The sequence below is a fragment of the Microcaecilia unicolor genome, chromosome 1 (genome assembly GCF_901765095.1).
Source record: "Microcaecilia unicolor chromosome 1, aMicUni1.1, whole genome shotgun sequence".
Taxonomy (NCBI): domain Eukaryota; kingdom Metazoa; phylum Chordata; class Amphibia; order Gymnophiona; family Siphonopidae; genus Microcaecilia; species Microcaecilia unicolor.
Genome location: NC_044031.1, coordinates 735,320,686 through 735,334,088, shown reverse-complemented (window position 1 = coordinate 735,334,088; position 13,403 = coordinate 735,320,686). Strand labels below are relative to the sequence as shown.

At 43.4% G+C, this 13,403-nt stretch overlaps 1 protein-coding gene across 2 annotated transcripts in view; it reads right to left on the bottom strand.

Moving 5' to 3' along the window:
• The window catches only part of LOC115459869 (AP-3 complex subunit sigma-2), a 123,937-nt gene that overhangs the window by 84,253 nt on the left and 26,281 nt on the right, over window positions 1-13,403 (bottom strand). For both annotated transcript variants that reach the window (XM_030189676.1, XM_030189677.1), the window contains exon 3: window positions 3,532-3,643. In XM_030189676.1, the coding sequence (XP_030045536.1) occupies window positions 3,532-3,643 (112 nt within the window). The remainder of the gene's footprint in view (window positions 1-3,531; window positions 3,644-13,403) is intronic.

The window sequence follows — 13,403 nt, the reverse complement described above, 5'->3', positions numbered from 1 at the left end:
CACCTTATCTATATATATATAAAATTCACCCTCAACGTTCTATTGGCTGCTGACTTCACTGAAGCCAAGGTTCGTATGTTCGAAGCTCTGAAGCCTCGGAAATCACAGTCTCTGGGCCCCGCCCTCGCGTCAAACGTTATGACGTTGAGGGTGGAGGCGGAGCAATTCACTGCCCTCGCGTCAAACGTTATGACGTTGAGGGCGGAGCAATTCACCCACATCGACGACGGGTGGGGGGGAGCACAGGAAAGCCTTGCTAGCGCCCGTTTCATTGGCTCCAGAAACGGGCCTTTTTTTACTAGTAAACTAATAAGAAAAAGTGGAAGAGGCAAACTGTGAGACAGTTACCTCACAGAGCACGTCAAGCGAGTCAACTTACACAGCTAGCCTGAAATGTTGTATCTAACAGAAAAGGAGAGGCCAATAATTTTGCTTTTCACTGTAACCAAATGGCTTTTAAAAACCACAATGCTGAATACATGGTATGAAACACTTGCAGGCTCATTTTCAAAAGAGAAGGACGCCCATCTTTTGACACAAATCGGAAGATGGGCGTCCTTCTCCCAGAGTCATCCAAATCGGTATAATGGAAAGCCAATTTTGTGCGTCCCCAACTGCTTTCCGTTGCAGGGATGGCCAAATTTCAAGGGGGCGTATCAGAGGCGGGACTTGGGCATGCTTAACAAATGGATGTCCTCGATCCATAATGGGAAAAAAAAGGGCGTCCCTGACAAGCACTTGGACGACTTTACCTGATACTGTTTTTATTTTTACGACCAAGGCACAAACAGGTGGCTGAAATGACTGGATGACCACCGGAGAGAATCGGGCTGACCTCCCGTTACTCCCCCAGTGGTCACTAACCCCCTCCCACTCTCAAAAAACATCTTTCAAAATATTTTTTTGCCAGCCTCAGATGTCATACTCAGGTCCATCACAGCAGTATGCAGGTCCCTGGAGCAGTTTTAGTGGGTGCAGTGCACTTTAGGCAGGCGGACCCAGGCCCATCCCCCACTTGTGGTGGTAACTGTAAGCCCTCCAAAACCCACCACAAACCCACTGTACCCACATCTAGGTGCCCCCCTTCACCCATAAGGGCTATGGTAGTGTGGTGTACAGTTGTGGGTAGTGGGTCTTATGGGAGTTTGGGGGGCTCAGCACACAAGGTAAGAGAGCTATGTACCTAGGAGCAATTTATGAAGTCCACTGCAGTGCCCCCTAGGATGCCCGGTTGGTGTCCTGCCATGTCATGGGGACCAGTACACTACGAATGCTGGCTCCTCCCACGACCAAAGGGCTTGCATTTGGTCATTTCTGAGATGGGCGTCCTTGGTTTCCATTATCGCCGAAAATCAGAAACGACCAAGTCTAAGGACGTCCATCTCTAAGGATAAACAAAATTTCAAGATTTGGGCGTCCCCGACCGTATTATCGAAACGAAAGATGGTCGTCCATCTTGTTTCAATAATACAGATTTCCCCACCCCTCCATCGGTACGTTTTGCGAGGACGTCCTCAACAAAACTTGGGCATCCCTTTCCATTATGCCCCTCTTGGTCTCTCTAGCCTTTAGGATGTATATGCTGCAGAAACGAAGATGCACAGAATCCTTATATTAAAAAGATGAGTTGGATTAGACCAGCTTTTCCTGACATTTTCAAGTCCAAGCCACACCTATATTTTGAAATTTATTGAGTGGCACTCCAGCCTCCACATAGCAGGCAGAGTGGACATGGGAGAGACCGATATGGCCACAAGAAAAGCTAAGGAAGCACAGAGAGTTCCAGAGGGTAGAAGGGCTCTATGGAAAAGAAGTTGCATATAATGTGTGTGCTAAATACTCTGAGGCTCATGCTGTATGAAGGAAGGCATGTGTAACTTCCTATGTGTTCAGGAAGGAGCCACTGCTGCCTCTCTTCTCTTGCTGCTGTCAGGTGCTGGTCTGAACCTGAGCTTTCGGCAGTGGTGACTTTTTTTTTCCATGGTATACATCAGTGAGCAACAGAACGCTGGCTAAGAAGTAGTGGATTAGATTTCTGTACCACAGTGCCACCTTGTGTAAATTCCACAAACTTAAACTTGGCTAGCCAGCAACATCTAGCACAGACTCACATTCAGGAGCCCTTTTACAGAGTGGCGGTAAGCCCAACGCAGGCTTACTGCTTGCTCTTCTGGGACTACTGACGGCCCAACGTGGCCGACGGCGGTAGTCCTGCCCCCGAGCATGCGCCATTTCCGGGGGAAAAAGAAACCCCCCGGAAATGGCTTGTGTGGCGATAACCCGGCGGTAATTGGGCATTGATACGCGTTGCTGGTTATTGTCGGCTTAGCGTGGGAACCCTTATCGCCACCTCAATGGGTGGCGGTAAGAGCTCCCTGCCGCATGGCCATGCAGTAAGAGTTCTCTCACTGCATGGTCATGTATGCTGGGGGCTTTTTTTTATCCGCTAGGGTAAAAAAGGACCATGGCGCATGGGAAAAACGGCCTCCACCGCTAGCACAGGGCCCTTTTTCCAGCGGCTTAGTAAAAGGACCCCTCAGTTACAGTCTAGGGGATGCGAAGGCACAGCTTTTACACTTAAATTAAGGAAGAAATGTACAGCATTTACAGGGCATGCTCAGATACTGAGCCTGCCATGAGTGGGAAAGCACGGGGTACAAATGTAACAAAAACAAACAAAAAAAATGCACAAAATCTCCCATCTTTCACAAAAGTTCATAATTCGAACAACTTACAGGACTACTCGTGCAGTTTCATGGTATCCACTCGGCACTGTACACGCTCATAAAAGCACCTGAGCTGAGAGCGCTATCTTTGGGTTTTTAAATATTTCACTGAGGAAGTTACACATCTCCTATGGATCTTTACGTGCTTTTTTTCACCTCAGTACTCTCCTTCTCTTTCCTCCTCCAAGACTCCTTTTTATATTAAAGCAGAACTCCAGGCTCTCTCGCTCTAGACACTCTTAGCAACAGTTCTGCAGCACACTCAGAAACAGGCACATATGTCAGGAAGCACAGCCAGAAGTCCACCTGGCTAGTCAGCAGGTCTTTCTGCCAAAGAACAAGGTGCCACAATTGGCCATGTGATCACAGAGGATTCAAAATGTTGAGAACAGTTAATTTTTCAAGTCATGGGTCCACAAGCAGTCTGCAAAAGTTACGTTTGAACTCCTGTAACGTTTTTACTTTTTTCACAGAAAGGATGGGGTTTGGACTGCTGTATTACAAATTGTTTGCTCTTACAGGATTCATTAAAATCTCAGTTTTTGTTTCTAGTGACTTTAATCACCTTTTCCCAGAGATGGTCACAAATAGCTTTGGGCTTTGTTTACTAAGCCGCGTTATAGGCGCATTAGCGTTTTTAATGTGCGTTAACCATGTAATTGCATTAACCGTGTATGCACCTACAATATCTCTATAGGCGCCTACATGGTTAGCGTGCGCGCTAATTGTAGTCATGTTAAAAACGTTAACACGCCTTAGGGCCCTATAACTTTTAATGAATTTAAAATCAGTAAAAGAGAATCACCTGAATGAGATCCAGAATACCCAGCTCACTCTCTGAGGAATCCACGCAGAACACAAAGTACAGTGTGGCGTAGTGGCGGTAAATCAATTTGTAATCAGAACCACCAATCAAACTGAAAAAAAAAAAATAAAGACTGAACGATGTAATTCAATTTCTGGTTTATCACATATTATATATATATTTTCAAGGCAATTCTACAAAGGGAAGCCTAGGAGGCAACTCAATGTCTAAAAGAGTGTTAAAATGTCATCTGTTCAGGGCAACATATGGAACAGTGCTCGGATAAGATCGCTTTTTTTGGACCTTTGATGTAGTTGTTTCTTTGGCTGTATTTTTATGTTTTAATTTGTATACTGTTTTCATTCTTGTTTTAAATATGTATGTTTTTATTGTAGGGTAAAGGCAGGATATAAATAATACAGTTATTTAGAGCCTAGTCTATAAAGGAAAGCAGGTCCCTACTTTGCATTATAAAATAGTAGCATAGCAGCATAAATATGCACAGATAATTTAGAAATAGCCACTTATATCAGCCACAGAGCTGGTGTAAATCCTGATGCCTAGATTGCTAAAGACATGCCCAGATTCTGCCCATAGGTACACCCACCCTCTAACATCATATTCAGGAACCATTTTACAGAAAAATGCATAACTGGAACACTGTGACTCTTGTCAAGCTGTACACAGGATAAAATGTCCTTGCTCTCTCTGGTATATAGAGCAAACAAACCATAAAATTAAATTAGGTATAGCAGAGCATCTTAGTCCTCCCATATGAAATCAACATCCCCTAGTGGAGAACTGGTGCACGGCACAACATTCAATAACTGAATTACATTTTCGGGCTCATTTTCTAGAGAAGGACGCCCATCTTTCGACACAAATCGGAAGATGGACATCCTTCTCACAGAAACGTCCAAATCGGTATAATCGAAAGCCGATTTTGAACGTCCCCAACTGCACTACATCGCAGGGACAGCCAAAGTTCAAGGGGGCGTGTTGGAGGCGTAGCGAAGGCGGGACTTGAGCATGCTTAACACTTGGACATCCTTGACCCTTAATGGAAAAAAGGACGTCCCTGACGAGCACTTAAACTTTTTCACCCGGACCTGTTTTTCTTACGACTAAGGCACAAAAAGGTACCCGAAATGAGCAGATGAGCACCGGAGAGAATCGGGGATGCCCTCCCGTTACTCCCCTAGTGGTCACTAACCCCCTCTCACTGTCAAAAAACATCTTTCAAAATATTTTGTGCCAGCCTCTATGGCAGTCTCAGATGTCATACTCAGGTCCATCACAGCAGACAGGCGGACCCAGCCCCACCCCCCCACCTGTTATATTTGTGAAAGAAACAGCGAGCCCTCCAAAACCCACCACAAACCCACTGTACCCACATCTAGGTGCCCCCCTTCACCCATAAGGGCTATGGTAGTGATGTACAGTTGTGGGTAGTGGGTTTTGGGGGGCTCAGCACACAATGTAAGGGAGCTATGTTCCTGGGAGCAATTTATGAAATCCACTACAGTGCTTCCTAGGGTACCCGGTTGATGTCCTGGCATGTCAGGGGGATCAGTGCACTATAAATGCTGGCTCCTCCCACGACCAAATGCCTTGCATTTGGTCGTTTCTGAGATGGTCGTCCTTGGTTTCCATTATCGCTGAAAATCAGAAACGTTCATGTCTAGGGATGACCAAATCTAGGGAAGATCAAATTTAAGGGTTTGGACGTCCCTGACGGTATTTTCAAAACGAAAGATGGATGTCCATCTTGTTTCGAAAATACGGGTTTCCCCGCCCCTGGATCGGGACGTTTTGCGAGGACATCCAAATCAAAACATGGACGTCCCTTTCGAAAATGCCCCTCCACATAGTCCTTTTGCAAATTTCTACATTGCATGGGGGGGAGATGCATCCAAGAATGATACCCTATGGGCTTAAATAAAGAAACTGAATGGTTATCCATTTAACATAAAATTGGTCCATTACATCATAAAGGTTCTATATACGTCAGAGATGGGCGGGAAAGTCTATATGCGAAAAGTGCAGGCGCTTGGTCTTTCTAATACAGGGACAAGTTATGCCCAGCAGGTTTTCCCTCCTAGTGGTAACAATAAGATATGAAAACCATTTTGATAAGGTAGGCAAGCAAGTGGAAGATATGAGTAGTGAAGTGCGATTGCTTTGGTTTTTTTTTGTATCACATTTTATTAAAGGTTTTCAAAATGCAACAGAAAAGTATATACAAAAGCAAACAACACATAACAAAAAGAATGAAAAAAAAAAAAAAACAACAAAAAAAACACCATGGCTTCCAAGTGCAAATACATATACGTTCCAGGACAATACCTAGAGGCCAAGATCAAGTAGTGCTACGAGATGCCTGACAAAATAAGTCTAGGCGAGCCCAGGTCTTCAAGACAGACTGCACTCTGTGATGCTTATGGGCAAGAAGTGCTTCATATTTTCGGATCACACATACGTAACTCCACCATTCGTTATAATCCAGATGCGAATTATTTTTCCAATGTGTAACAATTAAATGCAAAGCGACAGCTAACAGAATATTAAACAGTTTTTTATCTGACTCAAGAAGGGTAATAGTAGGGGAAGAGGCACGCAGTATCACAACATCATAAGAGATTGCTGCAGTCTCAGGCAGATGAAAAATAATACACAATTTCGCCCAAATAAGTCCCCAGTATGCTCTAACGTTTTTGCAGTGTGTTCTCCTGAGGACACTATACAGCAAAATATAGGACTAGGTTGAGATCAGCAACCTAGTGAAACACTGGAGTGGACAGTTTTTTTTGTTGTTATGAGTGTTTTATAATCACAAAATGGAGTATACAGAAGAGACATCTGTTCCAGCAAGATTTTTGAAGGAATCAGAACCCAATACCAGGATTTAAATATTAAGTTACGCATGAGTATAGAGCTATTGTTGATAGTTATAAATGAACTGGTATAGACATTTGAATCCATCGGACACTGGTGCTACGATTGGAATCTTGGTTTTCAGTTGATAGCTTAACCCTTTAGCGTCCAATGTTCCCGTAATAAGCCATATGGGAACATTGGACACTAAAGGGTTAAACCATGTAAGATTCTGACGCATTCACCTTTATTTTAAATTCTTTAATACTGATTTATGAATGTATATATTTTCTCCACTGTTTGGTATATGTAATGTTTAGGGAGAATAATAAGAAATATAGTATCCCCATAATATTTAGGATTTAACCGGAATACTGCCTACGCCCCTACCCGTAACCTCCGATCACAGGACAAATTTATTTTTTTATTTTTGTTACATTTGTACCCCGCGCTATCCCACTCATGGCAGGCTCAATGCGGCTTACATGGGGCAATGGAGGGTTAAGTGACTTGCCCTGAGTCACAAGGAGCTGCCTGTGCCGGGAATCGAACTCAGTTCCTCAGTTCCCCAGGACCAAAATCCACCACCCTAACCATTAGGCCACTCCTCCACTCCCTCCTCTCAGTACCCTTCTCCACCACCACCAACTCCAGGCTCTGCCCTTTCTGCCTCGCCTCACCCTATGCTTGGAATAAACTCCCTGAGCCCATATGCCAAGCCCCCTCCCTGCCCATCTTCAAATCCTTGCTTAAAGCCCACCTCTTCAATGTCGCTTTCGGCACCTAACCATTGACCTCTATCCAGGAATCCAGATTGCCCCAATTTGATTGACTGCATTTTTGTCCTTTAGATTGTAAGCTCCTTTGAGCAGGGACTGTCCTTCTTGGTTAAATTGTACAGCGCTGCGTAACCCTAGCAGTGCTTTAGAAATGTTAAATAGTTAGTAATAGTATTAATGTGCGCACATGCACACATACACATGTACAGTGGGGGAAATAAGTATTTGATCCCTTGCTGATTTTGTAAGTTTGCCCACTGACAAAGACATGAGCAGCCCATAATTGAAGGGTAGGTTATTGGTAACAGTGAGAGATAGCACATCACAAATTAAATCCGGAAAATCACATTGTGGAAAGTATATGAATTTATTTGCATTCTGCAGAGGGAAATAAGTATTTGATCCCTCTGGCAAACAAGACCTAATACTTGGTGGCAAAACCCTTGTTGGCAAGCACAGCGGTCAGACGTCTTCTGTAGTTGATGATGTGGTTTGCACACATGTCAGGAGGAATTTTGGTCCACTCCTCTTTGCAGATCATCTCTAAATCATTAAGAGTTCTGGGCTGTCGCTTGGCAACTCGCAGCTTCAGCTCCCTCCATAAGTTTTCAATGGGATTAAGGTCTGGTGACTGGCTAGGCCACTCCATGACCCTAATGTGCTTCTTCCTGAGCCACTCCTTTGTTGCCTTGGCTGTATGTTTTGGGTCATTGTCGTGCTGGAAGACCCAGCCACGACCCATTTTTAAGGCCCTGGCGGAGGGAAGGAGGTTGTCACTCAGAATTGTACGGTACATGGCCCCATCCATTCTCCCATTGATGCGGTGAAGTAGTCCTGTGCCCTTAGCAGAGAAACACCCCCAAAACATAACATTTCCACCTCCATGCTTGACAGTGGGGACGGTGTTCTTTGGGTCATAGGCAGCATTTCTCTTCCTCCAAACACGGCGAGTTGAGTTCATGCCAAAGAGCTCAATTTTTGTCTCATCTGACCACAGCACCTTCTCCCAATCACTCTCGGCATCATCCAGGTGTTCACTGGCAAACTTCAGACGGGCCGTCACATGTGCCTTCCGGAGCAGGGGGACCTTGCGGGCACTGCAGGATTGCAATCCGTTATGTCGTAATGTGTTACCAATGGTTTTCGTGGTGACAGTGATCCCAGCTGCCTTGAGATCATTGACAAGTTCCCCCCTTGTAGTTGTAGGCTGATTTCTAACCTTCCTCATGATCAAGGATACCCCACGAGGTGAGATTTTGCGTGGAGCCCCAGATCTTTGTCGATTGACAGTCATTTTGTTCTTCTTCCATTTTCTTACTATGGCACCAACAGTTGTCTCCTTCTCGCCCAGCGTCTTACTGATGGTTTTGTAGCCCATTCCAGCCTTGTGCAGGTGTATGATCTTGTCCCTGACATCCTTAGACAGCTCCTTGCTCTTGGCCATTTTGTAGAGGTTAGAGTCTGACTGATTCACTGAGTCTGTGGACAGGTGTCTTTCATACAGGTGACCATTGCCGACAGCTGTCTGTCATGCAGGTAACGAGTTGATTTGGAGCATCTACCTGGTCTGTAGGGGCCAGATCTCTTACTGGTTGGTGGGGGATCAAATACTTATTTCCCTCTGCAGAATGCAAATAAATTCATATACTTTCCACAATGTGATTTTCCGGATTTAATTTGTGATGTGCTATCTCTCACTGTTACCAATAACCTACCCTTCAATTATGGGCTGCTCATGTCTTTGTCAGTGGGCAAACTTACAAAATCAGCAAGGGATCAAATACTTATTTCCCCCACTGTATATGCCAGTACCCTACCCTCTTTGGGGTAATTTTATAAAAGGGGTGCCTATGTTGAAAAGTCCAACAAGGCAGATACCCTACGCCTACTGTATAAAAGCAAACAAACAAAAATATCGCACTGAGCAAGGTTCCTTTCTCCACATTTGGTGGACATGCCCAGCAGTGCAACTATCTTGGACAGCACTGCTTCAAGAACTTATTACATTTCTGCCAGTCATCTTTCCACTTTGTGCTGTTTATTACATCATAAGGTTGCTGGTATCATAAGGGAAATACACTCTTTGACGACACATGCTTTCACGGCAGCTAAGACAGTATTGGCACAACTCTGGAAACAATCTGCTGTTCCACCAATTGAGACCGTTTTTAAAAAAACACGGATTACTGCTTGATGTCCCAACTTACTGCTGATAAACATAGGCGTATTATATCATCATAACGTATGGAATATTTGTACGACTTGGAGGGCAGCTGTCCATACCATTTAGACTATTTTCCCAACAGTGGCGTAGCTAGGGGGGGTGAAGGGGAAGCGGTCGCTGCCCTAAGCAGATATTTTGAAAAAATGTCACCTATGCGCCACATGCAAAATCTTTCTCCCCTGCCCCCCCCCCCCCCCCCCCCCCCCCCCCCGCGTGAGTCTTGCATCTGTTGTTCTCCTGTCTCTTCTCCTGCCCGCTCTCTCTCCCATCCGCAGCGCGTGGTTGTTCTTACTGCCCTGGTCTTTTCCCTCCAGCACTGGCGATTGATACAGTCAGCTGTTTGCCAGCTTCGGGACCTCTCCTCAGGCGCGTCCCACCTCTGCGGAAAACAGGAAGTTGCTTAGAGTAGGCGGGACGCGCCTGAGGAGAGGCCCCGATGCTGGCAAACAGCTGACTCTGAATCTCCGGTGCAGCAGGAGGGAAAAGGCTTCAGGGAAGTAAAAATAACCGTGCAGAAGGGAGAGAGCGGGCTGAAGAGAGGGAGGTGGGGGGTGGAGAAGGGAGAAAAAGCTGGCCAAGGAAGTCGGTTGGTCGGTCAACGGTCAATGGGTAGGGGGTGGAGAAGGGAGAAAAAGCTTAATAGACAGGAGTGGAAGTGAGCCATCTAGTCCACTGTAAGCATTGAAGCCAGTTTGGTTGATTTATTTCCACTCCCCTGCGCAGCTGTCATTGCCGTTCACGCGAAATAAAGCAAGCCAAATGTATTAGCAGCTGTGTATCCATGTTGTCGTTCTTTATTGTTGGTCCATGTCTGTAACAAGTCTAAAGTTGTTTCAGTTGGATAGGCAGTGCCTTAAAAGCTGGAGGAGAAATGTAGATGTAGTAACAATTGAATATCACTAAAACAGCTTCAAAAATTATTGTAGCTGGTAGAAATCGCAATTATAAACTCTATAGTTTGATTTTTCTTCACTGTGCTTCTATACAATACAAATATCCAGATTTCAGTGAAGATATCCTGTTTTCTGATGTGTTCATCATCTTAACTGTTGTTGTAATCTGCCATGGGAAGACAGAATATATTGAAATTAGATGGAAGTAGAATTAAACTCTCCTTTCATTGGGGCACATGAAATCACATTTTCATCTGTTTTGTAGTTTACCCTTTAGGTACACAAATGGATTACTCTGTTTTGAACACGTTTCAGGGGCAAGTGGTTTTATAAGTCAAAATAAAAATAAATATTTTGTTTCAGCAGATCTCTTTTGCTTTTCAATATATCTCACATTTGTACACATCTCTTCGGAGAGGAGTATAACAAGTTGTTTTGTTTTTTAACACTTTTTAGAAGAGAGGAGACCCAAGAGAGTTTTGTTTTATTATTTCCCTTGGAGCACACATTCCAAGTCATATTTACCGAGGTTACAAAGACCCCTGAGGCAGGCCTTTGGGCCGAAACACGGCCGTGTCGGGTCATTTTTAATGCAGATTATATTATTTTGTATTTTTCATGTGAATAAATAATTTTTTGGTATCCTTATTCACTCTCCTCACTTTTTGTTTTATAAATCCCTAATGCACTCCATTGGTTTTCTTATATTTTGTTCTTGTGATGACTTACACTGTGTCAAAACTAAAAACTCTTTATTTGGTCAATAATAAGAGGAATACTAAAAGGAATACTATCCACCCTAAAAATTTGTTTTGTGGCTGTACATGAGGAATTGTGGTATTGAATAAATAAGTGTATGTTTGTGTCCCTAGTCAGAAATCCAGTTAATCGTTTAACATTAGTGGAACATAGCCACAGGCATGGTATGGTCGCATTTTTAATATGGTAATACTAGGGCCCAGCTAAGGAACATGTTATTTTGAGTTAGTGTTCACTGGACCAAACTTGCTTCCCTTGTGCCATCACTATCTAGCAGGATACACAGAGGCATATTTTCAAAGCACTTAGCCTTCCAAAGTTCCATAAGTAGAGGAGTGTGGTAGCAGTGTTAGTCCACTCTTAAGGTTATCAATAGAAATCAAACAAAATAAAACATGGAAAAGAAAATAAGATGATACCTTTTTTATTGGACATAACTTAATACGTTTCTTGATTAGCTTTCGAAGGTTGCCCTTCTTCATCAGATCGGAAATAAGCAAAATCTTTGCCAAAGTTCCATAGAAACCTATGGAGCTTTGGAAGGCTAAGTGCTGTGAAAATGAGCCCCATTGTGTCTTAAAAGGTGGAGGATAAAGGATTTATTTTTGTTGTTGCTGTTGTAATCTGCCATAGGAAGATAGAATATATTGAAATTAAATGAAAGTAGAATTAAACTCTCCTTTCATTGGGGCACGTTAAATCACACTTTCATCTGTTTTGTAGTTTACCTTTTAGGAGAACGAAGAAATGGGGACACAGGGGCACTACTGAAAAGGGGGGGGGGCAGATAGGTGCTCTACTGAAAAGGAGGGGGATAGGGACACAGGGCACTAATGGAAAGGGGGAGGAGGTAGGTCACAGAGTAGAAAACAGGAGAAAAGGGTATTTTATTTTCAATTTGATATTAGGAATATGACAGTATTTGAAAATGCACATCTCCGATACCTTCAAATTAGCAACCCTGCAGGGGTCTCAGTGCATTTTCTTAAGTCATTTTGGATGTACTGCAGCACAGATTTTGATGGGTAGAATCAGGGACTGCAAATCCCACATGAATTTGGGATGTGAGTTCACACTGGGACTGGTTGAAAAATCTCCCTTCAGGAACTGGATCACTTGGCAGCTCTATACACAGCTATTTAATAGTGGGGACATAAAACAAAAGATCAGTGCCAAACAGATGTAGTGATGGAAAAGAAAAAGACAAGAGGTAAGAGAAGAAATGGAAAGGCCAACCTGGAAAAATTTGTAAGGCTGACTCATGGAACATGGAAAAAAAAAGACTGGGACCAGCCAAATTCCCAGACAACAAAGGTAGAAAAACTATTTTTATTTAATACTTTGTAAGGACTGAGACGTACCTGCTTTGTAAAAATGTACATTTTTTGTATTTTTATTTTGCAAAGTACAGGAGAAAATGCATTTCTGTTTCTTTTTTTTTTTTTTACCAGTATTGCACTATTTATAGAGTCTGGCTTCCTTGGGCAGAGAGGAGAGGGTTCTCTATTTCAATTGTTGTTGTTGTTGCTGGCTTCTTTTGTTTTGGGTTTTTTGTTTTTTTTTGTGGCTCCCTATTCTATATTAGATTGGAATATTGTCACAATTTGGGTTTCTGCCAGGTGCTTGTGACCTGGGTTGGCCACTGTTAGAAACAGGATACTTGGCTAGATGGACCATTGGTCTGACTCAGTATGCCTACTCTTATGTTATACAGATGAGGGTCTGTCCATGTTCTGCATGTATGCCTGAGGTAAAGGATTCTGCTAGCACGTAAAATCTGTGTAGGGATGTGTAACAGTGCAGCTTGTTTCAGTTTCCCAATAGTAGGTTAATTGGTGCTCTAGAGCCCAGTGTAATATATATAGCACTGTCTTTTCATAGGTGGGTTAGGGTTGTTATGAGGTGGTAAGTTTTGTGTTCTAGGGCAGTGTTTCCCAAGTTGGTCCTGGAGTACCCCCCTTGCCAGTCAGGTTTTCAGGATATCCACATTAAATATGCATGAAATTGATTTGCATATACTGCCTCCATTACATGCAAATCTTTTTCATGCAGATTCATTGTGGATAGCCTGAAAACCTGAATGGCAATGGGGTACTCCAGGATTATTATTATTAACATTTGTATAGTGCTACCAGATGCACGCAACACTGAACATCCAATGTACAGAGAGACAGGATCACCTAGGGAAACACTTCTCTAGGTCCCACTGTAATATTTATAGTACCATCTTTTCATACATAGGTTAGGGCTGTTATGGTGTGGTAAGTTTTCAGTATCGGTTTTGGGTGTCTTTTTGCAGGGGTTTGTGTTATTTCACAAAATGTCTAGCCCTATTTGAAAGTA